Source organism: Epinephelus lanceolatus, chromosome 9 (genome assembly GCF_041903045.1).
Source record: "Epinephelus lanceolatus isolate andai-2023 chromosome 9, ASM4190304v1, whole genome shotgun sequence".
NCBI classification, from domain to species: Eukaryota; Metazoa; Chordata; class Actinopteri; order Perciformes; family Serranidae; genus Epinephelus; species Epinephelus lanceolatus.
In genome coordinates this window covers 31,943,293-31,953,590 of record NC_135742.1, presented here as the reverse complement: position 1 = coordinate 31,953,590, position 10,298 = coordinate 31,943,293, and the positions used below count along the sequence as shown (strand labels likewise).

The following is a 10,298-nucleotide window of genomic DNA, read 5'->3' as shown; positions in this document are numbered from 1 at the left end:
CTAATGTCAAGTCTCTGAACAACAGCTAGTTCAGGCACAAAATCTGCTTCATAACTTATAACTAGTGTCCATTTGGGCCCGTGTTAACTACTCTCATGGACACTGAGGTCACATCTGTCCAGGCTGGCACTGTAATTTTGTTTTTATGACATTCATTTGTCACTTGAAGTATATGCAGGTACTTTGTTAATGTACTTATCTACCCATGACTTTCAAAGATGTCTAAATTTATAATGAATGACCGCATATAGTGAGGGTCCGGGGCCCCTCTGGGACCCCCTGCTCCTGTTAATGTCCCGTTCTGCTGTATTATTATGGGTGGGGCGCAGCGGGGAAGCCCTTGGAGCATGAAGGTGACTGTGCCTTTAAGAAGCAGCCCAGGCAGGGCATGTTGGTTTTATTCCTCGGCGCACCTTCTGCTCCATCACCAGACGATGCAGCCCGGCAACTTCTCCCAGCACTGGACCTGCTGCAGCACGAATGAGAGACCCTGAACAACAACGGTAAAGCATCGATTGTAGCCTATAGCTTGTGTTTTTACTGAGCTTTCTCTTTTTGCACTTACAAAGGGAATCCTGTTAAATAATTACACCTGCTCACGCACGAATTGAGAGTGCGATGTCGCTCAGCATATCCAGTTCATCCAGGAGAGAGGAAGTCTGATGACAATCCTGTGTTTGCATCTGTTTCCATTTTGTTTTAAATTATTAATTTGGCTTTAAAACAGCGTTTATTCCCGTCAGCGTCTGTTCTCTCCACGATACGGTGTGTGGTTATGGTGATTTGACTATGAAAATGACTGTGTAGCGTGAGCGAATCGTTTAGTTTATTGCGGGGGTTTTATTTCTAGAGGGGAATAAAGCGTTACGTAATTATAACGGAGGCGTCCTGTTGTCGCCATATGCCTATCGAGGGCAGGAGTCGGATGTTGCACCGCCCAGACCGGGAGGATGGACACTGGGTCCCACTGATGAAAAGCTTAAACACGTTGTTGGCAGTCGGACAAATCAGACATATATCATCTGTGTGTCCAGTATCTGAAGCTTTTGTTTTACACATCAGCGCACCCGCTGCCTTTTAGATGACGTGGACTGGCTGGCCGCGCACTAAGTGATGAGTGTGCCACATATGTAGGCCTCGTAGCCAAATCTAGATAAAATACTAGATTAAATTAAAGTGCTAAACGGCCAGATAGACTACATTTTAAAAAAAGGCCTGCTGAGTCGTGCAGGATTAATTTGGGATTGTTTTCATTTCTTTTATATAATATAATGCAAGTAAACATGCTGTTTTTATAACTACTCACAAAGCAAAATACTATTACCATACTGCTATTAACATTTAAAAATGTAACATTGGGGTCTACTGCATGAAAGAGTTTATGAGATCCAATTTAATGTCTATAACCAAGCTTTACAAGATGTTTACTTTTTCATGCTATAGGAATTGTGAACATTGTGTCCAGCTAAAATATCAACATAAAGTGCATTAAGTCCAAATATCATGCTGTTTTTCTTGATCTGACCTGAATGTGAAATACACAGCATACATGCAGTATTTTTTCCTGTTTTTGATGCATTCTTGGTCAATATTGCATTTGTGCTCTGTCCTGCAGGTCATCTTCATAGACAGGTAATGGCTCCAGTGTGACTATTTCCATCACCATCCTGCCCAGCTGGCCTGTCTAACTCCGTAGCTATGGCAACTTGTCCAAGAGGCTGCACCCCAGCGGTGCACCTTTGTCAGAAACTGAACCGACTCAAGACACTGGATGATGACATGATGGCCACATCACTGAAACGCTGTCTCTCCACCCTGGACCTGACTCTGTTGGGGGTTGGTGGCATGGTGGGCTCCGGGCTTTATGTGCTGACGGGAACGGTGGCTAAAGACATGGTTGGGCCCGCTGTCATCATATCCTTCCTTTTTGCAGGTTTTGCTTCTCTACTGGCTGCCTTTTGTTATGCAGAGTTTGGAGCACGCATTCCCAAAACAGGATCTGCTTACATGTTTACCTATGTCTCCGTGGGAGAGGTCTGGGCCTTTCTCATTGGTTGGAATGTGATTCTGGAGAACATGATTGGTGGCGCTGCTGTGGCACGTGCCTGGAGTGGCTATCTGGACTCTATTTTTAATCACGCCATCCAGAACTTCACAGAGACACACATTATGCAGTGGAACGTGCCCTTCCTTGCCCACTACCCTGACCTCCTTGCAGCAGGGATTCTAGTTGTTGCCTCGTTCTTCATTTCCTTTGGAGTCCAAGTGTCCTCTTACCTCAACCATATCTTCTCCACTATTAGCATGGGTGTCATCATTTTCATCCTGGTATTTGGCTTTGTTCTGGCTGAACCAGCCAACTGGAGCCAGAAAGAAGGAGGTTTTGCGCCTTTCGGGCTTTCTGGAATACTGGCGGGCTCAGCCACGTGCTTCTACGCATTTGTGGGCTTTGATGTGATTGCGTCCTCAAGTGAGGAGGCAAAGAACCCACAGAAAGCTGTTCCCATTGCTACTGCAATCGCCCTTGGACTTGCAGCAACAGCTTACATCCTGGTCTCCACGGTGCTCACGTTGATGGTACCCTGGCATACATTGGACCCCAACTCAGCTCTAGCAGATGCTTTCTTCCGCCGCGGTTACAGCTGGGCTGGAATTGTTGTGGCAGTAGGATCCATCTGTGGTGAGTGTCAATCTATAATTGAGGAGCACAATTTAAATGGCTGTTAGAAAGTATAATAACATAGATGTGGTAGGCATGTCTGTTAGCAGTAGTATTGATTACACAGCGGAAGTGTGGACTCGAGTCAGGTCCGAGTCACAAATTTGATGACTTTAGACAAAATCAAAAAAGATTTGCAAATTAACTTGGACTCTAACACCAATCACATCATAACTTCACTTAGACTTGAGCTGTCTGACTTGAAAATACTTGATACTTTCCCCAAAACCCAAAGAATAAAAATTATGTTACTTAAAAAGTGTGCCACGAATCAGTTCATTTCTGTTTATTTCCTGAATCAACCTTACATTAATGCTATTCATTCCCAGCAAGTTGGCATTTAAGTTTCCAGATCCACTTTGTTTGAACCAATCTGACAGCGTCCCATCAAGTTGCAGGAGAGAACTATGAAAAACGAATGTTAAACTACGTTACTGAGTGCCAATTGGAAAAATTTAAACCAAAGATAATTTTGTCTGTGTCCAAAAACTATGCAACGGTCAACAGTAAATGACTTGCAGTGAACAAAACATGGGGGTCAGAAATTACAGACCAAGACCCAACAACATCTAACTTCATTTAACATTTGAAGTCGTACAAAGAACATTAAGTAGAAGACAATGCTAACAAAGCAAGCTAATGCTTAGCTAACATTGCTCTGTTGTTAAAAGGGCTTTGCATTTGGTGAAGAGCGCCCTTATGACTTCTTTAGGGATTTGAAACTCAGGTCTTGAGTCAGACCTTGCTTGTTTTGACCTGGGAGTTAAGTGCAAAGACTTAAGACTAATGTGTGACTTGCAAAATAATGAATCTGTTGCACAGTGCTGTATTCTGAATAATGTTCTGATAATGACTCTGTTCCCATTTCTAGCCATGAACACTGTGCTGCTCTGTAATCTCTTCTCCCTCCCTCGGATTGTGTACGCCATGGCAGATGATGGGTTGTTCTTCTCCATTTTTGCACGGGTCAACCCTGTCACCAAAGTCCCTGTCAATGCTATATTGGTGTTTGGGATCCTCATGGCCACCATGGCCCTCATCTTTGACCTGGAGGCCTTGGTTCAGTTCTTGTCCATCGGCACCCTCCTGGCGTACTCCTTTGTGGCTGCGAGTGTTATTGTGCTGCGCTTTCAGCCTGACAAATCCAGCTCCAAGGGAACTGCATCCACAACACCCAACCCTATTTCCGAGCCTTCCCCTGCCCCCTCAGAGTCTCAGACCATAACTGAGGACACTGAGGAGCTGAAGCAGTATGAATCCTTCTCTGACAAACTCCAGTTGGTGGAGAGGCAGGCAACGAGAGAGCGGCGTGGGGTGGGGCAGCTGAAGGCCTACTGGGAACCATACCTGGGCAAGCTGCTGGGGGACTGTGAGCCAGGTGAGGTGGTGGCCTTCTGCGTGCTGACTCTGATTGTGAGCTCGGTCTCATTCTGTGCTGTGCTAGAATTTGGAACCAAGCAGCTGCAGCTGCCGCTCTGGAGCTTCACAATGCTGCTGGTGATTTTCAGCTTGGCGTATGTTCTCAGTTTGGCGCTCATATGGATTCACGAGCCACAGACCAACAGCAAAACATTCCAGGTGAGCTCCTTTATGTTTCTTCACAGCTATAACACAACTCCATGTGTAAGGTGGTGATTGAATACTGCAGTCTTGCCTCTCATGGCCTATTTCACTGTCCCGACAGCAACATACTATGGGGTGCCGTTTGTAAAGTGGCTCACGCTGAAAGTAACATCAACATTTTGCCACATTTAGCTTCAAACAATGTTTAAAAAAGTGTTGTGAATTTTTTAACGTCACCTTTTACCACATTTACAGCAATATTTGTTAACTTAGAAATATATGAAATAGTTAAATCTAAATATTAAATGTGGCACCTAAATGTTAAATGTTAAATCTAAATATTAAATCTAAATCTAAATATTAAATCTAAATCTAAATGTTAAATCTAAATGCAAAATCTAAATCTAAATGTTAAATGTTAAATCTAAATGTTCTGGGTGAAACTAAATATTTAGCTAATATGCAAATTCACACTGCCGGTCACCGGAAGTACCAAAATAAAAGCTTGAGATGGTCAGACTGTGTTTATAGAATCAAATAATGAATTAAAACCAACTTATCAGGGGAAATGGACACTTGAACATACATTAGCGTGATAATAACTACCTAAAATAACAAGAAACATGTTTGGAGAAATTTTATTTGACATGTACTTTGAGTTGTTAGTGTCCCTTCGGAGGGACTAACAACCTAAGCTAAGCTAACAACCGTTAGCTCTTAGCCCCGTTAGCAGTGTCTGTAATGACTCATTAACTCTTAAACGGTCCGTGAAAAAAATATTTTTTTCCAGCGGATGTCTTAGTTACAACATGATTGAGCTAGCAAAGCAGTTTTGTGTTGCGATGTGTGGTATTTATTCAGTTTTGGGAAATCACGATGTCTAGAAAGCATCAGTGGCTGCAGCAGCAGCAAAGCTAACATCAGGACGTCATCTGTTAAAAGCCTCCTGTTGTCGGATACGACATGAAACTACTCCAGTTAGCTTAATCATGTTGTAACTAAGACATCCGCTGGAAAAAAAAAAAAATTTCACGGACCGTTTAGAGTTAATGAGTCATTACAGACACCGCTAACAGGGCTAACAGCTAACGGTTAGCCCCGCTAATATACGATAACCATGTTATTAATTTCAGAACGTGATAGTAATGTTTGTTCAATCATTGTGTTTATAGACTTTACAAACACCAGATTAGTCTAAACGGTGATATAGTGACGTGAAAAATGTGAGATATGTATATATATATATGTAGCTAAACTCCGCTGGTTTTCTACCCGGAAGTATTTGTAAACAACAAGGTGATTCCCTCCGAAGGGACACTAACAACTCAAAGTACACATCAAATTAAATTTCTCTAAACACGTTTCTTGTTATTTTAGGTAGTTATTATCACGCTAATGTGTGTTCAAGTGTCCATTTCCCCCGATAAGTTGGTTTTAATTCGTTATTTGATTCTATAAACACAGTCTGACCATCTCAAGCTTTTATTTTGGTACTTCCGGTGACCGGCAGTGTGAATTTGCATATTAGCTAAATATTTAGTTCCACCCAGAACATTTAGATTTAACATTTAACATTTAGATTTAGATTTAGCATTTAGATTTAACATTTAGATTTAGATTTAATATTTAGATTTATATTTATGTTTAGCATTTAGATTTAACATTTAGATTTATATTTATATTTAGCATTTATATTTATATTTAGATTTAACATTTAGATTTAACATTTAGATTTAATGTTTAGATTTAACATTTAACATTTAGGTGCCACATTTAATATTTAGATTTAACTATTTCATATATTTCTAAGTTAACAAATATTGCTGTAAATGTGGTAAAAGGTGACGTTAAAAAATTCACAACACTTTTTTCAACATTGTTTGAAGCTAAATGTGGCAAAATGTTGATGTTATTTTCAGCGTGAGCCACTTTACAAACGGCACCCCATAACATACATCTAAATTATGTTCAGCAGTTCATCACAAGTAAACTGATACATTTATGTGAAGTCAAATGTTACTGCCATTAAAACTACATTGATTATGATTGGGTTTTGGATCGTGATTGTTGTACAGGTACCTTTGGTTCCACTGACTCCAGCTGCCAGTATCCTCATTAATGTTTTCCTCATGATGAAGCTCAGCCCTCTAACCTGGATTCGATTCACCGTATGGATCGCTGTAGGTAAGAAGGCACCAGAACTCAGGCAGAAAACATTGTAGCTGAAGAAAAACCTTTCCTGCACTACATGGTGGCACTGGGTACACAACCTCCTCCCTATACAAACACTGCCTTGCATGTTGTTATGGTCATGTTTCCAAAGCTCACACATGACCTGAAGTGAATGTTATCTCAGTAAGTAGTTGAATGCACCGTCATAAAACCCCTGCCTTCTGCTGCTAGTGGACTTAATGTATAAATGTTGCATCATCAGATTAAGCAAACATTTTCTGCACTTCGAGGGAATAGAGAAAGTTTTCCCTTTTTGTCAGCAAACCTCTGAGGATTGAGATGGTGGTCAAACAGCGTTAATACCCTGTCAGTACGAGGGGATCACTGTGGAAACATGATTAGCTTCATTAGGTTAAGGCTTCTCTGGAGCGGTAAACCGTTTAAAGGGTGCTGTCAGAGTGCACCAAGTTAACAAGATGCACACGCATGGAATATTACACACGACAGGGTGTTAGGCTTGGCTCTCGCCCTCTTTCTCACAGAGCATGTTACCCCAGAGAAAGTAACAGCCACTTACCTTCCACAACAGCCAGTGAAGGAAAAAAAGACAGGATTTCGTCATTCAAATCAGAGCTTAGGTGGAGTTAAAGCCAAGAAATCAATAGTACATCAAAAAGTATATATACATTGATAAAATTACAGGTTTCATCTGCTTTAGTCAATGTAAAGCTTGTGACATATTAAGGGCAAGTTAAAATATATACAACAATAATTTGATGGATTGCTGTGACATTTACACACATTCATGCCTTCCTCTGGATGAACTGTATTAACATTGATGATGGTCTTACTTTTTATCCAGCACCATCATCAGATTAAAATTTATATTCCCATCAGCCAATGTTAGCATGTTTATTTACTCTGAAGTGCCGCTACACCACCAGCATGGCTGTTGGCCCTTTCTCTTGTTATTTAAAGGGTTCAATCCTAAATCACAAATACGTATGTTTGGTGTGAGTTGCCTAGTGTTGGAGATATTGGCTGTAGAGATGTTGGCAACACTTTATTTGGAAAGTTCACCTACATGTAGTTTATAGAGTACTGGTTACATTTCAACAGCTTATTAGCTGAGATTTGACAATTTAACGGTTTTTCTTTGTCTCTAGATGTTTATCCATGTATATGTGATAATTCACTAGATATTCTCAGAATAATTCAGGTAAATTCTAGCTATTTACTTAACCTACGCTGCTGACTTTCAGTAAATAGTTCAAGTTCTAAAAAAAAATTCTGAGAATATGCAGGTATATTCATGACTTGTCACATATACTCTATAGATAATCTGAAACAGAATAAAGCGAAACAGCTGAACTGTTAAATCTCAACTAATAAGGTGTTGAAGTTTTACAAATACACTGTAAAATATATGCAGGTGAACTATCCAAACAATGTTACTGATGTCTGCCTTCTCTCAGTATAACAGAGTTAGATGACACTCAGCTTGTGGTGCTCAAAGTGCCAAAAATCCATTTGAAAAACTCAACAGCAATGTCCCTTTCCAGAAATCATGACCTGGTTAATCAAGACAATCCACAGACCTTGTTGTGAGCAGTGTCATGCAGGAACTATTTTCTACTAAACTACATTGACCAACTGTATCACTACGCAGAAGGAAGCATGCATCAACTCATGGACAAGAGGCTTGTGACAGTGTGAGATGTAAACATAAATGGCATCCACCTCGGCTGAGCTGTAATGTTAGCCCGCTCAGCACGCTCAGCCCGCGCATCCTTCTGTGCTGTGATACCATTGGCAAGTGTAGTCTCGTAGAAAGAAAATAGTCCCTACATGAAACTGCTCAGAACCAGGTCTGTGGATTATCTTGAGTAACACAGTCATGATTGCTGTTGAGTTTTTCAAATGCATTTTTTGGTGCTTTGAGCACCACAAGCTGAGTGCCATCTAGTTTTGTTATATTCAAGAGAAGACAGACACCTCTACAGCTTACATCTCCAACACTTGGCAGCTCATCCCAAAACAATGTAGACTGATAAATAGCACTACAGGTAAGAGGAAATATATGTATTCTTGATTTTGGGGTGAACTGTCCCTTCCAGCTATAACAAAAAGATTAAGTAACCAAACATTTGTGTGATCAAAGCTATTATATCAGTCTGTTTATGGATTTTATAGCACATATATATTGATTGTGCCAATAGAGAATAAAATATGTAAGCCATTAACATTTCACAAACCAAACCTTTGTATTATATGTGGATACTCTTTACTCATTACTCACTTCTGTTCAGTGCCCTGCCTTTAATGTTGAGTCATTATGGTTACAAGTGTTTCGTGCTGTCCCTTTCCCAGGTCTGCTTGTGTATTTTGGCTATGGAATCTGGCACAGCAAGGAGGGCAAGCGGGAGCTGCAGCCCAAAGACATGGCCGCCCGGTATGTGGTGTTACCCAGCGGCAGCCTGGTAGAGACAGTGCAGTCTGTCCAGCCCGATGGACAGGTGGACACCTCGGCGCACCACATCTCCCCCTCCACTGCCTCGACAGCCGAAGAGAGCGCAGGAAAGAGATGATGTGTGACCAAACATAGTCATTACTACTGCCTGGTATTGTCTGTTGTCTCCAACTCATACGCTTTATTATTACTAGTGTCCTCTCTGTGTCTCACTCCCTTTAGCGTGTGACTGGCCTGCCACAGTTTGTACTCGTTGCTCTGCTAAGCACACCACAGGATGGGATGCACGCTCTCTTGTCTCGTTGTGAAGCATATTTGTATATCTTGTAATACTCGAATGTACAGTAGAGAGCTTAATACTGTCCAGTGAACTCCTAGCATCAAAGTTATATCCTTTAAAAGACCAGCTCTTCTCTTGCAACCTTGCCAGTTTGTCCGAATCCACGTGGTTATAGGTTATATATGGTGCTTTCTTTGTGACAAACTTTTAGTTAAGTATACTCAGCGGATGTTTTTTATACGCTAACACGGATCTGGAGCTGGAAAATCAACATTCACCAAAATTGTCTTTTATGTTTTTTGGAAGATATCATTTTGAGCATATCAGCATCGTATGTTGCTTATGGTTTTCTTTCTTGCTTTTTGTTTGTTTGATTTATTTAGCTAAGCAGAGGAATGCACAGATTTTTGTGAGTTTATATTTTTGCCTTTTTCTCACATTCTTCTCCCAAAGCCTCAGGAGAAACAATAGTTTGGATCCATCTCCTCCTTCTGGTACTCATAGACTGCCCTAAGTATATTGGTTTCTGACATATTATTTAATTCCATATTCTAAGATATGTATTTATTTTTCTAGTATTTCCATTGTTATTATACTATTATGCAGATCTTTTTCCTGTTTCTGCCTTTTCTCTGTGTCACAGTGTCTGTGTTATACATTTTTTGCATGTACCTCTGTTAGTCTTCATCATTAATATGTGTTGACCTTTTAAGTGGCTGCTAACTCTTCAGAGCTTCACTTAATCTCCTAAATCTGATCCCATGACCCTGTTCTTTTTTGTGTCACTGATCTTGCTCTTGTGCAGTCTTTTTCTCACGCACACTCAAACGGCAGTCCTTTACCCCTTTCTCCCTGTTGGTACGAGATTAGAAATCAAAGCACATATAATATCGAGCTTTTATTTTATTGTGATTTCCAGAGATGACCTGAGAGATAATTAGATTAGTGGATATATAAACCAAGCACAATCCTACTGAATGGAAATCTTCACACACAGGGTAGAAAACTGGCATTCAGGCAGACGTTGGTTGTTATGTTAAACCCGGGATGTGCTCCATCTCTCTCTGAGGCCTCCGTAATCCCAGCAGATTTGT

General features: G+C 40.7%; 1 protein-coding gene across 1 annotated transcript; it reads left to right on the top strand.

The window, feature by feature from the left end:
- The first annotated feature begins 375 nt into the window (after positions 1 to 375).
- slc7a4 (solute carrier family 7 member 4) lies at positions 376 to 9,974 on the top strand. Its single transcript, XM_033620635.2, has 5 exons — positions 376 to 503; positions 1,616 to 2,680; positions 3,591 to 4,297; positions 6,358 to 6,466; positions 8,825 to 9,974. Exons 2-5 carry the CDS (start codon positions 1,699 to 1,701, stop codon positions 9,040 to 9,042), a joined length of 2,016 nt encoding a protein of 671 aa, XP_033476526.1. The 5' UTR covers positions 376 to 503; positions 1,616 to 1,698; the 3' UTR covers positions 9,043 to 9,974.
- Positions 9,975 to 10,298: the final 324 nt, after the last annotated feature.

Bases quoted from the DNA above. Each gene is read 5' to 3' on its own strand.
- slc7a4 (XM_033620635.2), top strand. From the start codon at position 1,699: ATGGCAACTTGTCCAAGAGGCTGCACCCCAGCGGTGCACCTTTGTCAG. The intron at 2,681-3,590 runs GTGAGTGTCAAT...TCCCATTTCTAG, and splicing joins GGCAGTAGGATCCATCTGTG to CCATGAACACTGTGCTGCTC. The intron at 4,298-6,357 runs GTGAGCTCCTTT...ATTGTTGTACAG, and splicing joins CCAACAGCAAAACATTCCAG to GTACCTTTGGTTCCACTGAC.